The sequence below is a fragment of the Podarcis melisellensis genome (assembly GCF_964234715.1).
Source record: "Podarcis melisellensis genome assembly, chromosome: 13".
Taxonomy (NCBI): Eukaryota; Metazoa; Chordata; class Lepidosauria; order Squamata; family Lacertidae; genus Podarcis; species Podarcis melisellensis.
This window is the reverse complement of record NC_138545.1, coordinates 10,912,602-10,928,494: the sequence shown is the minus strand read 5'-3', so window position 1 is coordinate 10,928,494 and position 15,893 is coordinate 10,912,602. Positions and strand designations below refer to the sequence as shown.

The 15,893-nt window shown below is 51.5% G+C and overlaps 1 protein-coding gene across 1 annotated transcript; it reads left to right on the top strand.

Moving 5' to 3' along the window:
• The first annotated feature begins 48 nt into the window (after positions 1 to 48).
• On the top strand, positions 49 to 15,584 carry TOX4 (TOX high mobility group box family member 4). Its single transcript, XM_081885240.1, has 9 exons — positions 49 to 640; positions 5,267 to 5,335; positions 6,040 to 6,282; positions 8,448 to 8,711; positions 9,839 to 10,117; positions 10,919 to 10,999; positions 12,354 to 13,049; positions 14,110 to 14,273; positions 15,214 to 15,584. The coding sequence occupies exons 1-9, from the start codon at positions 635 to 637 to the stop codon at positions 15,275 to 15,277; spliced, it is 1,866 nt and encodes a 621-aa protein (XP_081741366.1). The 5' UTR covers positions 49 to 634; the 3' UTR covers positions 15,278 to 15,584.
• Positions 15,585 to 15,893: the final 309 nt, after the last annotated feature.

Here is a 15,893-nt window from a genome sequence, read left to right as displayed (position 1 = left end):
CCCCCTGTGACGCTCTGGTTTTCCTTTTCCGGCACCTTTTCCAGCAAGCCGGTAGCTACAGAGCTCGTCGGTCCTTTCCGCGGCCGCTCTGGCCCGTCCCTCGTTGGCCGGAGCCACGTTTCCTGCGCCGCTCTAGGCACCCTGGAGGTTTAACGTCACAGCCCCTCCTCCTCCTGCAAAAACAAACGAACAACCCGAACCGTTAAGCGGTTTGCCGAACCGGCCGTTGTACGTCACATCCGCTGGTCTACTACCCTCTCCCGACGTGCGCGTAGGGACGCTCTAGCATCTGCCCTTCCTCCTGCCCCGCACTGCTCTCTAGCCTCCCCTTCGACTCGGCTCTATCCTCTCCTCCTCAACGGCTCAGGCGGGCGTGTTCAGAGAAAGAGCCGCGGCCGTCCGACAGTGGGGGGCTGAGTGGGAAGGAAAATTTCCCCAATAGTTCCCCTCAGAGAAGTAATAAATAGCAACGGAGGGAAGGCCGGGCGGAAGTGACGCGCGTTCCCGGCCTTAGGTCGGGTGGGCGGAAGGGCTTTCCGGTTCCGGTTGAGGAGCTGGGGAAGAAAGACGGGGGGGAGGGGGAGAGTGCGGCGGGGTCTCCCCCTCTCTTCGGCGAGGCTCTGAAGCTGCGGCCATGGAGGTAAGAGAGCCTAACTGGCGGTAGGGACCCTGGGACAACCACGCTGGGGGTAGTGGGAGACTGTGGGTCCCCCATGCCTTTTAAAATGGGTCCCCATGGGATTGGCTCTGCGGGGGGAAAGGACATAATATGGGGCTGGGGAGGAAGGGGAGTGGGATGGGGCTGAGGTTATCAGGGGGTGCAATGTAACCCCCCCCCCGATTGTGTGTTTGGTACCTTCCAACGCTTCCTTATGGAGCCCAACTGAAGGCAAAAGAGGGGAGGGGTGCGGGGTTCAGCAGTTGCCTTGGGCCCAACTTGGCCTCTCCTACCCTGTCCATCTTCCTAACTTCTTATCACCCACCCCCCAATCTCTCTTTTTGCCTCCTTTTGGCATTTGAGAGGATGTGGAGGACCCCTCTAGCTCTTTTGGCTAATAGCCACTGGCTGGCTCATCCTCTGTGGGTTGAACCCCACACCAGACATATGACACAGTTGGGGACGTTTAAGGAAGTGTGTGGGGAGAAAGGGGGTGTCCTTGTTCCACCAGGAAGCAAGTTAATATTTAGTGGAGTTCATTCCGGGGCACAAAGGTGAAAGTTCAGACCTTGGATTGTGCTTGGTTAGAGTGGACTAAGTCCAGCTTGCATCTTGTATTAAGGCCAGCTGTGGATTCCTGCCCACCCCATTGTGGGTGCTTCACTCCTAGTAACGCGGATAAATGTGGCATGGATTGCTCATGGGGAGCTCTTTGCAGATTGACCTACCTTACGTGTGCACAAAAATGGCATTTGTTCTCTAAAAGCCTGTGATCTTCCTTCTGTGTCTCTTCTCCACATCACATGCACACATCTTAAATACCCCCGAAATGGCATTAAAATGTTGATCAGAATATACTTGAGTCCATATAAGTTTGTTTTTAGGAGGAATGTTATTTGTTTAGTCTTAATCTCCCTAGGAAAGAATATCTACCCATCCCAGGTTAGACTGGGTAGGAACTAATTTTCCATATAGCTGTTCTCCTATAGTTTGGTCTGTATGGTCCATCTGAAGTTACTCCTCCATGAGCACTTTGGCGTTGCACACTTTCAACTGCTTGCATGTCATCCTTTTGACATTTGTTGGTCCCATTGGTGTGGCTTGAGTGTAAGATGTACCCTGCTTGGCTGGGATAGACAGTTGGATCCAATGACCTCTGGGCTCTTCCGAACCTGAAGTTGTGTGCCAACTACATATGCCTTTGCCAACCTATTTACCTTCAGATGGTTTGCACTATGACTCCCATCAGCCCCAGCTAGCCTGGCCATGCTGGCTGGGAGTGATGGGAGTATAGTCCAAAACATCTTGAGGGAATCAGATTGAAGGCTGCCCTATCCCTTGTTGTATCCAATCTGCTCATGTTAGCTTGGAATACAGTTGAGCTGCATGATGACTATACTGTAGATGTTTCCTCTCATAATATGCTCAGTTGCCATTTATAGTCTTTCAAAACTGTGTGAGGCAGTGATGTCATTGTTCATCTTGGGCAGGGCACCTTGGGACTACCTGCATCCAAGGAGTGCCTTGACGCATGTGCTTGGATGAAGGTCAAAGTACCACTCATTTAGCTCACTGACCCTGCTTATTACAAGGTGCCTCTGCATGAAATAATTACCTGACCTTAAAATTGACTACAGGTACTTGTCCTCGTAACAGACCTGCTTACAACATATGGACCTGTGTTCAGGGGGCTGTAAATCAGGGAGTATGAAGTGGCAGGAAGGCTCTAGAAGTTCTAAATTCACATTTGTGCTTGGCTCTATGTGTGTGTTCAGAAGCACTGAATAGGAATTCCACCATGTTTTATTATTTTTCAACTCTCTGCTCTGTTAGAGCATAGGGAACTGTCTTATACTGAGTCAGACCACTGGTCCATCTTGCTCAACGTTGCCCACACTTGACTGGCAGTCGGTCTCCAAGGTTTCAGGCAGGGAACAATCACAACCCTACCTGGAGATGCTGGGGACTGAACCTGAGACCTTCTACCAGGAAACAGTTTCCTCTGTCTCTGAGCTATAGTCAGTTCAAATGTTACTTGTCTCGAGTAGGATTTGAACCCATAACTCAGGGGAGATGGTGACTTTGTAGGCACCTCAGCCGTCCTGGCTTCTTAAATCATAGTGGTTCCACTGGGGCTCAAACACACAACCCTCTGTGTCTAAGCAGATATTACAATCATGGAATCCACATGTTGTGCCCTTGCCGTGAGAAGAGGCTGAGGATCTCCTTGTGCGGTTGCTAGGCAACTGCAGCATACTTCCTCCCACACCCATTAAGATTATGGTTATCCAGGACCTGGAGCATTGGGGCAGGAATGTTCAGCAGTGAGTTTTGATGCTTGTGCACACAAACCCCAGTCTGGCCCTCTGCATAGAAACCAGGCCTGTCCAACAGAGGAGGGCGGGAATTCTGAAAATGCTAGAGTCCCTTTCTGCCGTGTCTCTTCCATTCATTCATTCATTGATTTGGTATGGGGAGCATGAATATACAAAGCTGCCTTTTACTGAGTCGAATGATAAGCTCATCTAGTTTTCTACTCTGACTGGCAGCAACTCTTGAGGGATGCTGGAGCAGCAGCAGCACCCCCCCCCAATCATTATACAATAACTGCACAGCACCAGGGGTTCAGAGCGTAGCAGTTGGGTAGGGTGATGGATTGGGCTGTTAAGCTTCTTGACTTCTGCTTCAGTAAGATTACTGGCCTCTGCTGCTGTGATTTCTTAAACAGCTGCTCGATTTGCAGACATTAGCAGGAGAAAATGCTGGTCTCAGTGCTGCGAAAAGCTTTTTGTGTGCTGATGCCTGTTAAAGGCTCAGCAGTAGTTTGAATGTTTTTCTTTTAAAAAAAAATTGTGGGCTGGTGACACTCTCTGCTTTGGACCTTGGGTAAGGCCAGTGGGTGAAAGCATGCGGAAAGCCTTGGCACCATAGATGACATTTTCATTCCCCCACTACTTGCTGATGTACCTATATATCATTCGGAACTGGTTTGATGTCCATATCGTGATAATCAGTTTCATAATTTTTGACCTGGCAATATATCGTGAATCATGATGTGTGTCTGTGTGTGGTATGCAAAAATCACAATGTGGGGAAAACCGAGAAGCTAGTTAGTGCCTCTACATAGCTCCATCCTTATTTCAGACATCTTGGCATATGAATATATTGTGAAGCTTAGCTGGTGATATATTGTGATGTTGAATGACACTGCACTGGTGACTTTTAAAACAGCAGTGTTCTCGGTGTGGTAGCGTGGCAAGGCTAGGCCCAGGGAGGTCCAGGTTGAAATTCCTTTGCTGCTCAACCACAAAGCTGCATTAGGTGACCCTGGGCAATTATACTGTCTCTTAGCCTAACTTAACTCAAAGGGTGGGTTTTGTGGGCATTCAGTAAAACTGAATGTTGGGTAAAAGACAGCACTTCTTCACACAGCACGTAATTAAACTATGGAACTTGCTGCCACAGGAGGCGGTGATGGCCACTGACTTTTGAAAGAGAGTTGAACAAATTTGTGGGAGAGAAGGTTACTAGCCACAAAGTTACTAACCACAATTGGAGGCATCAGTGCTTCTGAATATCAGTTGCTGAAAACCACAGGAGGGGAGAGGGCTCTTGTGCTTGGGTCCTGCTTGCGGGTTTCCTGCAGGGATCTCGTTGGCCACTGTGAGAACAGGCTGCTGGACTAGATGGGCTGTTTGCCTGATCCAGTAGGGCTCTTCTGTGTTCTTATCCCAAGGTAGGGCTGGGAGAAACTCCTGCCTGAAGCCACGGAGAACGGTTGCTAGTCGGTGTAGACCAGGGCTAAAGGTAAAGGGACCCCTGACCGTTAGGTCCAGTCGCAGACGACTCTGGGGTTGCGGTGCTCATCTCACTTTACTGGCCGAGGAAGCCAGCATTTGTCCGCAGACTCCGGGTCATGACTAAGCCGCTTCTGGTGAACCAGAGCAGCGCACAGAAATGCTGTTTACCTTCCCACCGGAGCGGTACCTAATTATATACTTGCACTGCGTGCTTTTGAACTGCTAGGTTGGCAGGAACAGGGACCGAGCAACGGGAGCTGACCCCATCGCGGGGATTCGAACCGCCGACCTTCTGACTGGCAAACCCTAGGCTCTGTGGTTTAACCCACAGCACCACCCGCGTCCCAGACCAGGGGTAGTCAACCTTTTTATACCTACCGCCCACTAATGCATCTTTCTTAATGGTAACATTTCCTTAACGCCCACCAGTGCTCAATGGAAGGAGGATTCAGCTTATGCTGTAGAACCCCCAACATCCCACCTAGAATCCTGAAACGCCCACTAGTGGGCGGTAGGGACCAGGTTGACAAGCCCTGGTGTAGACAGTACTGAGCTAGATAGACCAGTGGTGTGACTCCTTTTAAGGTGGCTTCCTTCGTTCCTATTCAGTATCAACTTCTGACTAATGAGCTTTTTAAGACTGCAGAGGTGGAGGTCACAAGTGATGGTTTTGTGAGTTCCCAAAGTGTGAGTGGCGCTGCACCATGGATTTGATTTGTCTGGTTATATTGGACTTGGGGTGAGGCGGCATTTGTGGTGGAGGAAAAGTAAATAAAGGATTGCTAATGTTTTCCCTTTCCCCCCTAAGTTCCCTGGAGGAAATGAGAATTACCTGGCTATCACCGGGACAGCGCACCCCTTTTTGTCGGGGGCCGAGGTGAGTTTGTCTGCTTGCAGGGGCTGAGGGTGCAGGGCAGTTGGCAGCGGAGAGTGTGGAATGCAAGTGCTTGATGGCACCGGGGAGATGTTGCCACCTGCAGCTCGCAGCAGACCAAATTATTTTTTGTGCACAAGGCTCTTGGTTCAATTCCTGGTGCTTCCAATTTCAAGGAACTGTCCTCTTGTCGGAGACCCCAGAGAATGAAAACAAGGGGGAGAGCAGGCTTTGGTGTTTACCCGAGGCAAGACTTTTTGCTCTGTGTGTTCCTTCTTGAAGCTTAAAAAGCTTGCAAATTGAGAATCGCCTTGTTCTGAAAATCAGAACTTAAGAAGCATCCTTAAATAAGTCTCGCTTTTTATTATTTATTTTTGCTTTCACATCCCACCTTTCCTGGCACATATGGTTCTTTCCCCCTCTCCACAACAACCCTGTGAGGTACATTAAGCTGAGAGGCGGTGACTGGCTCAACATCACCCAGCGAGCTTCACAGCCGAGTGGGGGATTTGAACTCGGGTCTCCCAGGTCCTAGTCAGACACCCTAACCGCTACACCAGCAGGGACCCTAAAGGGCCTCTTGGCTCAGAATAGACCATACCAGGCTGGATGGACAACATCTGATCTAGTGTAATGTGCCTTTCCTAAGTTTGTACATCTGCATCAAAGTCTCTCTTTCTCTCTTTTCCTCCCTCCCTTTTGCTCAGACCTTCCACACGCCAAGCCTGGGGGATGAAGAGTTCGAGATCCCACCTATCACGCTGGACGCTGACCCCTCCCTGGCCGTTTCTGATGTGGTTGGCCACTTTGAGGACCTGGGCGACCCCGTGACTGCCCCAGACACCACTTTTTCTGCCCAGTATGGGGTGCAGGCGCTTGACATACCTGTGGGCATCAGCCCTGGTCTTATGGAGCAAGGTGGGGGACTGCTGAGCGGGGGGCTGGCCATGGTGAGTACCCTGCCTTACATAGTTTTGAGAGTGCATGCTGTCATCATATGACTCCCCTGGTGGGCAGCGCAGTATCTTCTGGGGCAAAATCAGTTTGTGGGTTATCGTGTGTTAGCCTTCGATTTGCCCGTACCCTTTGAGGGATTCTTCCAGGCCAGGGCAAGTTGGTTCAATTCCTAGCTGTCATGGAGGAGAACTGCCCCACCTTCTCGTGGAGCTGGCTTCAGGAGATGGGGAGGAAAATGCCAGAAGCGTCCAAGCTGTTTCCCCCAACACGATTCCAGAAATCATCTTTGTGCCATCCTGGCTGCAGCAAACACTGGTGTCTGAGAGGGGGGCGGCTTCTGTCAGTGCTGGTTGCCAATCTCCACATTGTGTGATTCCTTTTAGAAGTCCTCAGTTTGTTAGTTTGTTGTCTTCGCCACAAACTTTGCCTCCTCTCCCTCCAAGGAGCCCAAGGTGGCATGCATGGTTCTCTTCACAACAGCCCTGCGAGGTAGGATAGAGTGTAATAATAATAATAATAATAAGAAGAAGAATTATTATTATTTATCCTCCACCCTCCCTGGCCATAGCCGGGCTCAGGGCGGCTAACACCAGTAAAATTACAGTAAAAACATAATAGGGGGAAAAAACCAATTTAAAAAACAGGTTGAAATGCAATGACTGGCCCAAGGTCACCCACTGAGTTTCATGGCCAAGTCGAGGATTTGAACCCTGGTCTCTCCTGGATCTTAGCCTGACAATCTATCCACAACACCACACTGGCTCTGTGTTCCATTCTTCAGTTGCTTCCCAAAAAATGTCCAAGCAATGAAAATATCAGCTGCAAAAGCAACTGCCTGATTTCATATGTCGTATATATATAAAATGATTCTAACAATTTTTTAAAAAAATACTTCCATGTGTAAAAGCAAGTTCAAATCCAGTACAGATGCAGGAGGGTCTTCAGTGGGGCTGTAGCTCAGTGGAAGATCATCTGCCTTGCATGCAGAAAGGTCCCAGGTTCAATCCCTGGCATCTCCCAGTAGGGCTGGGAAAGATGACTTGCCTGCAACCCTGGAGAGCTGTTGCCAATCAGTGTCGATGATACTGAGCTAGGTGGGCCAATGGCCTGGCTCAATAGAAAGTTGCTAAGCACCAAAAAGACACCAGAGACAGACAGGAGGAGGAGGAGTATTTATAAGTGGGACCTGCAACAAAATGTTGCAGCGTATTCTTCCTCTTAGCGGGAGTGCTCCTATTGTAGTTTCCAACCAGCCATTCCTTCTAAGCATGGCATTTCACTCTTCCCCCACTTCCCAGTTTTCCGGTTTTCTGTTCCTATTGACATGCAGCATTCTGTGGTCACTGGGGAACATTCTCAGCCTTCCTTTGTTTTTGGCTGGGGTCTGTGCATGCCTGAGAGTTGTATGTACTTTTGCCAGCTTTGGGCTTCTCCCAAATGAGAGCATCCTAGAAGACACCACAACTGGCTGAAATCCTGAACAGGAGCCCATTTTGCCATCTGTGTCCTGTCGCCAAACTCCATTGGAGCTTTTCAGTCAGCTTCATTGTGCAATTAAACATTCTATTAATTCACGCACCCATTTAAAAACATGTAAGGTATTAAGCTCCAATAATAAACGGATTCAGGCTGGTCAGGGTCGTTTGCTCAGGGGTTGAATTTCCTTCTTCCACCAGCATCTTCCTTGTGCAGCAGGAAATGGCAGGAGTCTGCTGTGCTGCTGTTATCAGCAAACAAGATAAGCTCCTGGTTCTCCCCCAAACCCTCTGACAAGAGCAGAGGGCTTTGGCCGAGATGTGCGCTGTTCTCTACACTTCAGCCCAAGTGAAACAAGAGAGGATACACAATGCAAGGGACTCCTTGCAGGAGAAGGCTATCAATGGCTGCTATGCTCTGCTTCCATGGCCAGAGGCAGTAATGCCGCAGGAGGAGAGAGGGATCTTGTTTCTGGTTAGCCACTGTGAGAACAGGATGCTGGACTGGGCCATTGGCCTGTTCCAGGAAACACTTCTTAGCTTGCTACTGTTTGGTTTTTTTCCGAATTGGAGGGAATAGGAGCTGTTGGGCATCTTTCTTACCGGAGAGCCAGACCGTCGCACAGATTTCTGCCTTTCTATAACCATTGACACGACTCTGAATTCTCCCTCTCCCTCTGCAGGATTTGGACCACCCCATGGGGACGCAATACAGCGCCAACCCGCCCGTCACCATTGATGTGCCCATGGCGGACATCAGCTCCGGTTTGATGGGGCATGGCCAGCTGACCACCATTGACCAGTCGGAGCTCAGTTCGCAACTGGGCCTCAGCCTGGGGGGCAGCGCCATCCTGCCCCCCGCAGCCCAGTCGCCCGAGGAGCGGCTCTCACCCACCCCCTCGCCCACCAGTTCCATGCATGAGGAAGAGACGGAAGAGATCCGGCGGGTGAGTCTTGGCTTGACGGCATTCAGGGGCGTCCCAGCCTGAACGGCTGGTGTCCAGAGTCGGTTTGTGCATGTGCAGATTCCTCTTGTTTTTGCATGGGTGGAACATGAGCGCCATTGCTCTGCTTGCTTTGCCTCTGGCCCTGGCCTCTCATCACTGATATGCGGCCCCTGGAAGGTTCCTCCACCAGGGCATGTTGCCTCAGGGCTACCAAAAAAGGAGAAAAGGTTCCCACTGGGTTTAGAGTGTCAGACTGGGATGACGCGAGGTCCAGATCCCCTGCTATGAGATTCACCAGGTGATCTTTGATCTGTCACTGCCCTGTCCTACTTCACAGGGGGGGTTGCCAAGATAAAAGGAGAGGGGAGGGGAGCATGTACACTGCCCTGAACTACTTGGGAGGAGGGCAAGATTAAAAAACAAACGCGATAAGTCAGCCTTCCCCATTCCATTTCCAATTTTAAGCAGAAATTGGATGGCCATCTGTCATGGATGCGTTTAGGGTCATTTTCAGCTCTAACATTCTATGATTCCATGACCGTCTGGGTCAGGTGAGCAGGTGGTGAATTCAGTCTACCTGTTGCCCCATTCAGGCTCTCCAATATTTTGGTTTGGGGGCTATTGCCCAGGACATCTTGCGCTTAACCCAGGACCCTCCCAGTGTGGCTAGGCTCCAACTCCCCGCAGCCTCAATGGTGAGAGAAATGGAGTGGGCTGGGCTGGCAATTGTCCGGCAACCTCTGGACGACTGCCGGTTTCCCCATCTGTTTTAAAAGCGAGGGCCTCTCCATTCCATTTTTTTCTTTCAAACGCCCGTTGTTACATGCAAAAGTGGCCCACTTCCTCTCCTGCGCTGTGGTTAGGCCATTTCCTTTCAATTGCTTTGAATGCTGCCAGCCCAGCTTAGCTGCCGTTTGCCTGCCTGCCTTTTCCGTCTATTCCTTATCATCCTTGATGAGATCCGGGTGGGGGGAACGGTTTGGGATTATGCACTGAGCAAAGTGGAATTGGTTCTCTACCCGCCCCCCCCATGGGCGAATCCCCCCTAGCTGCTGCTGCCACCGCCGTGCCCTCTGCCCCGTGGAGCCCGTTTCCGACCTTCTCCCTCTCCCTCTCTGTCCTTGCAGCAAGTTTCCGTCGCCAAGCCGGCAGTGATGGCCCTGGCGGCCCCCGCGCCGATCGTGGCACCCGTGGTGGCGGTGGACGTGGGGAAAAAGCAGAAGCCGGCCAAGAAGCAGAAGAAGAAAAAGGACCCCAACGAGCCCCAGAAGCCCGTTTCGGCCTATGCTCTCTTCTTCCGCGACACGCAGGCGGCCATCAAGGGGCAGAACCCCAAAGCCACCTTCGGCGAGGTCTCCAAGATTGTCGCCTCGATGTGGGACAGCTTGGGGGAGGAGCAGAAGCAAGTGCGTGCCAAGGGGGTTGGGCAGCAGGGAGGGAGGGTGAAGTGGGAGGGGCTGGGGAGGGTGGTTTTTTGGGGGGGCAGCATTGCTGAGGGGTTGAGGAGGAGGCTATAGCTGCAAAGGAGCAAAGCAGAAACATTGGGGAGATTGTGAACGTGCAGCATTGCCCTTACAGAGGGAGGGGGAGCTGTTTAGTATAGTGGCCCCAGCCAATAGCATCTGACAGCCACATAGGTTTGCTCACCCCTGTTGTTGTAGATTTTGCATTGCATAGAGACCTCCAAGGTCCTGTCCCAACTTTGTGTTTCTAAAGAGATCACTTTTTTAAAAAAGAGAATGCAAACTGCAGCGTTCATCTTTGAAAAGTCTTCCCCCTAGGAATTCCTCTTCTTCCATTTTTTTAAAAAAATTAATGCAACAATCCTCATGAGTAATTGCAAGACGTTTTATTCGGTTGATCACATGCTTCTTTTGACGGAATGGAATGATCAGCCAGGATAGCTCAGTTGGTTAGAGAGCACGGTGCTGATAATGCCGAGGTTGCAGGTTTGATCCCCATATGGGACGGCTGCATATTTCTACATTGCAGGGGGTTGGACTAGATGATCTTCAGAGTCCCTTCCATCTCTGTAATTCTTGATCTTTGCAGGCTTTCTGCTAAGCAGTGCCTGTGGTTTGCCGGTCCTCGCTGCAGTCTGTAGTTCTGCCTTCCCTAACAGTTTGGGGTGCGCCAGGGGTGCGGCAAAGCAGTGTGGTTTAAAGAGGGAGCCTCTGCCACAGCCTTCCTTCCTCTCTCCCTGCCAGGTGTACAAGCGGAAAACGGAGGCAGCAAAGAAGGAGTACCTGAAAGCACTGGCGGCCTACCGTGACAACCAGGAGTGCCAGGTAAGAGAGATGAGCCTGCTTGCCTCTGCCATTCCCAGGACTGCAGGGGTGTGAAGCTGTCCTTCCCTCTCCTTTCCTGCCTCAATGGACACAGCAAGAAATCTAGAAAACTACCCTTCTTCCAGACAGAACAGCCTTTGCCAAGCTGGTGCCTTTGGATTCCTTTGGACTACAACTCCCATCAGCCCCAGCCATGCTGTCTGACGGGAGTTGTTCTCCAAATTTAAGGTACCAGGATTGCAAAGGCTAGAAAAGCCTGTCCTTCCAGCCCAGAACTGTCCTGCAGTGGCTTTCCAGGCTGAAAAAAGGAGAGGGGTCTTCTGTCCCATCGCTTAAAGGGCCGTCGCTCAGTGGGAGAGCATCTGCTCTGAATACAGAAAGTTTCTAGTTCACTTCTCAGCATCTCCAGGCAGGGCTGTGAAAAGATTCCTGTCCCGAATCCCTGGAAAGCCACTGCTACCCAGCGTAGAAAGTAGTGAGCTAGCTCAGTGTTTCCCAGACTTGGGTCTCCAGCTGTTTTTGGACTACAGCTCCTATCATCCCTAGCTGGCAAGACCAGTGGTCAGAGATGATGGGAATGGTATTCCCCAAACAACTGGAGACCAAAGTTTGGGGGAAACTAAGCTAGATGGACCAATGGGTGTGGCCAGTTTCTATGTTCCTGTCACCTGTTCCCTGGAGACGCCAAGCATCGAAGGCGGGACTTCCTGCATGGGCTCTGCTGCTGATGTGCATCTCCTCTGGCAGCCCAATCTGTGGTGTAACTAGAGACTACTTCCTAGGTGCTTGCGGAGAAGTAGAGGAGAAAACACAACACTCCTGGCTTGCCCACCCTTCTCTTAACTGGATCGGGTCAGGAGCAGCTATTTTCTGCTTCCCAGTGTGGTGTAGTGGTTAAGAGCGGTAGTCTCGTAATCTGGGGAACTGGGTTCGCGTCTCCGCTCCTCCACATGCAGCTGCTGGGTGACCTTGGGCTAGTCCACTTCTTTGAAGTCTCTCAGCCTCACTCACCTCACAGAGTGTTTGTTGTGGGGGAGGAAGGGAAAGGAGAATGTTAGCCGCTTTCAGACTCCTTTGGGTAGTGATAAAGCGGGATATCAAATCCAAACTCTTCTTCTTCCCTGGGGAAGGGACCTTTTTGTGATGCTTCTTCGGGGGCAGAATGGGAAGTGCAAGATCAGCTGCCCCCAATAATGGGGGAGCTTTCTGTGCCTTCCCCTTTTCCTTTCCTTTCCTTGACTTCTCATTTCTTTTGGAAGCTTAACCAGTTGCCACCTGCATTGCGACCCCAAAAGCCCCCCTAGATTGTTTCCCCCCCAGCTTCCTGACTCTTCTCTTCCCCTCCACTCCACAGACGGTTGTAGAAACGGTGGAACTGGACCCCATCTCCTCGCCTTCCGAGCAGCCGGCCCCCGCCGTGGAGTCCGCCTCCCCCCCGGCCCCGATGCCGCCCACCCCGCCGGCCCTGGAGAGCCCCCCTCCTGCCCCGACCGTCGTCTCGACGCAGCCCACCGTGGTGGTGACCTCGGGGGGCGGGCCCCAGGCGGGGGGGCAGACCAGCATCACCAAGATCATCATCCCCAAGCAGATGCTGCCGTCCTCCCTGGCCGTCACCTCGCAGGGCGGCGTGGTGACGGTCATCCCCGCCACCATGGTCACGTCGCGCGGCATCCAGCTGGGGCAGCTGCAGGCCGGCACGGGCACCACCCAGATCGTCACCCGCTCGGTGCTGGCGGCAGCGGCGGCGGCCACTTCCATGCACTTGCCACGGCTCCAGCCCCCGCCCCTGCAGCAGATGCCCCAGCAGCCGCCGGCCCAGCCGGTTGCCATCCTGCAGCAGCCGCCCCCCCTGCAGGCCATGCAGCAGCCGCCCCTGCAGCAGAAAGTGCGCCTCAACCTGCAGCAGCCGCCGCCGCCCTTGCAGATCAAGATCCTGCCCCCACCCGCCCTGCAGATCCAGCCCATCGCCCTGCGGACGGAAGAAGGCAGCCCCGAGAGGCCCAGCGCCGAACTCCAAGCTTCCCCAGAGCCCGTAGACGTGGTGCCGGAGGTGAGGAGCGCTGAGCCGGGTGGGCGGGTGCTTGCTTGCTTGCATGTAGGAAACCTTTATTTATTTGGTTTTTCCAATTAAAGTTTTACAGTCCATATCCAACATGCAACACAGAAACGAGATTCCAGAGAATCTCCTGGACTTCCCACCTCCCCTTTGTGGGTCCTATTGTTCATCGTTTCCTGCTGCATCTTTTATAATCATCCAAATCTTTTATCTCTCCGTTATGTCCAAAGTTCACCATTAAACTACAAGTGTTATTCTGACCCTACTAACGATTTTGATTGGTTACAATGGTTTTTTAGAGAAATAATTAATTTTCCCTATTCCTTATTAAAATTTTGGCCTTCCCGATTGCTGATTCTCAGTTGTTTTAGCCATTTTGGCGTAATCCATCAACTTGATCTGCCATTCTTCTCTGGTTGGGACTTTTATCTTCTTTCCATCTCTGGGCCAATAACATCGGAGCAGCCATGGTTGCATACATAAATATGTATGCGTGCCAGAAACTCTTATAATCGAGTTTCTGGGTCAATCCAAGAGGACCCCTGAGCATCTTAATTTGTTTTTACTTCATGGGACTTACGGACTTATTAATTATAGGAGGAAACATCTCAATTTAATTTAATTACGGTAGATTTATTTATCTTCTCAAAGTCGTATGATTGTTTATCTCTGACAACTGATGGAAGGATGTTCCACGGGGCAGGTGCCACCACCGAGAAGGCCCTCTGCCTGGTTCCCTGTAACTTCATTTATCTCAGTGAGGGAACCTCCAGGAGGTCCTCGGAACTGGACCAGGGTGCAAGTGAGCCTATACACACACACACACACACACGCAAGAAGAGCCTGGCTGCTGGATCAGGCCAAGGGCCCGTCTGAGTCCTGCATCCCATTCTCACATTGGCCTGAGAACAATAGCACAGAAGGGGGAGGAAAATGGAGACTCTTTGCTCTGTATGTTTCTCTCCGGATTGCTTGGAATCGAGGTTTACTTGCCCCAGGCGCACGACTGACAACAAGGCACATAGTTACTTTAGTTTTTTCTCCCCTGCCCCAGGTGGAGTCTCCAACACCGATGCACGTGGAGCTAGTGTCTGAATCGCCTGTGGCCTTGTCCCCGCACCCTCGCTGCGTCCGCGCAGGCTGCGATAACCCTCCGGTGGCCAACAGCGAATGGGACAACGAGTATTGCAGCAACGAGTGTGTGGTTAAACATTGCAGGTGGGTGGGCAGCCAGGGCTGCCTAATAATAATAATACCCCGCCCATCTGGCTGGGTTTCCCCAGCCACTCAGGGCAGCTCCCAACAGAATGTTTAAAAAGCGATAAAACATCAAACATTAAAAACTTCCCTAAACAGGGTTGCCTTCAGATGTCTTCTAAAAATCAGATAGTTGTTTCTTTCCTTGACATTTGATGGGAGAGCGTTCCACAGGGCGGGCGCCACCACCGAGAAGGCCCTCTGCCCGGTTCCCTGTAACCACTTTTCGCAGGGAGGGAACCACCAGAAGGCCCTTGAAGCTGGACCTCAGTCTCTGGGCTGAACAATGGGCTTTCAAGTCTGATAACAGAGGGTGTACAGTCTATCCTCTTCCTCTGTGAGGACTAGACACTTGGCAGACAAATGAGGGAGCAATACAAATGCACACACACAAACACACCGGTCCTACTTGAATACACAGAGTAAATAGTTTCAGCTGCCTCAGCAATGCCAAGCCACGTGGTTTGGGAGCAGGGAATGAAGATGTGCAAGCCAGTCAGATCAGGGAGAAGCATCCGCCAGATCTTCATTATTGAACAAACATCCAGTTCAGCAATGCACTGCAAATGGCGCACAGCAAGACACACTGCTGCCATCGTTTCTTTGTAATGGCAAGCTCAGGTTATGAGGGCAGACTGAGACTGAACCCAAGCATAGGTTGCTGTGAAAAAAGGAGGGCCGCTGCCAGCTCTTGCGGGGGGGGGGGGGACATGAAATAAAGTGCATTTTTAAATACATATATCTCCCAGTCAGTGCTAGGCAAGATACTGGAGGTTCACCGGCTTCCCACTCCTGTTGTGCAAGTTTTTAGAGTAAGGATCTTTGCAGCTGCAGGAACTGCTGCTGCATATACTTCTGCCTCTTGACTAAACCTCTGCTTCTGTCTCTCTCTCATTCACAGGGATGTGTTTCTAGCTTGGCTGGCCTCCCGCAATTCCAACAACAACGTTGTCTTTGTGAAATAACCCCCGGCCCTTTTGCGGCGGAAGCAGCAGGGGCGGGGTTGGGGAAACGACAGTTTCGCGTTCCTACGTACACTTTTTTTCCAAGGACGATCAAAAACAAAAAAAACACAAATCGCCATGCTACTGTGGGATGGGGCTGGGCGGGCAGGATTCGCGCCATCGGCCGAAGACCATTGACAAGCGAAGACGCCATCCCGGTTGGGTGCTGCGGACTCCCCTTCCTCCCTTTATTATTATTTTTTTCTATACACTATCCCTTGGTATGTTTCTGTTGATGGAGCCAATTAAAGGTGGAAGAGGGATATTGGCCAGGGCCTGCTATGTGCTGTTTTGCAGGAGGAGGCAGCGGGCGGAGATAGGAGCCGTCCTTCCGCCGTGGGTGAGCAAATAGAAAGCCTCTACAATTTAGGAACGTCCTCCCACCAAATGGATTGGAAAGGGGTGGGCAGTGTCTTGCCCCAAAGCTGGGCATCTTGTTTTGCTTGGCACGAGTGTAGGAGACTCCAGCTCCTTGCAGAAGCACATAGGGGTCTCCTTCTGTGCCTGAAATCTGGAACCTTCTGCATGCAAAACACATTCATTCCCACTGAGCTGCGCTCCGTTCATTGCCTCCTCT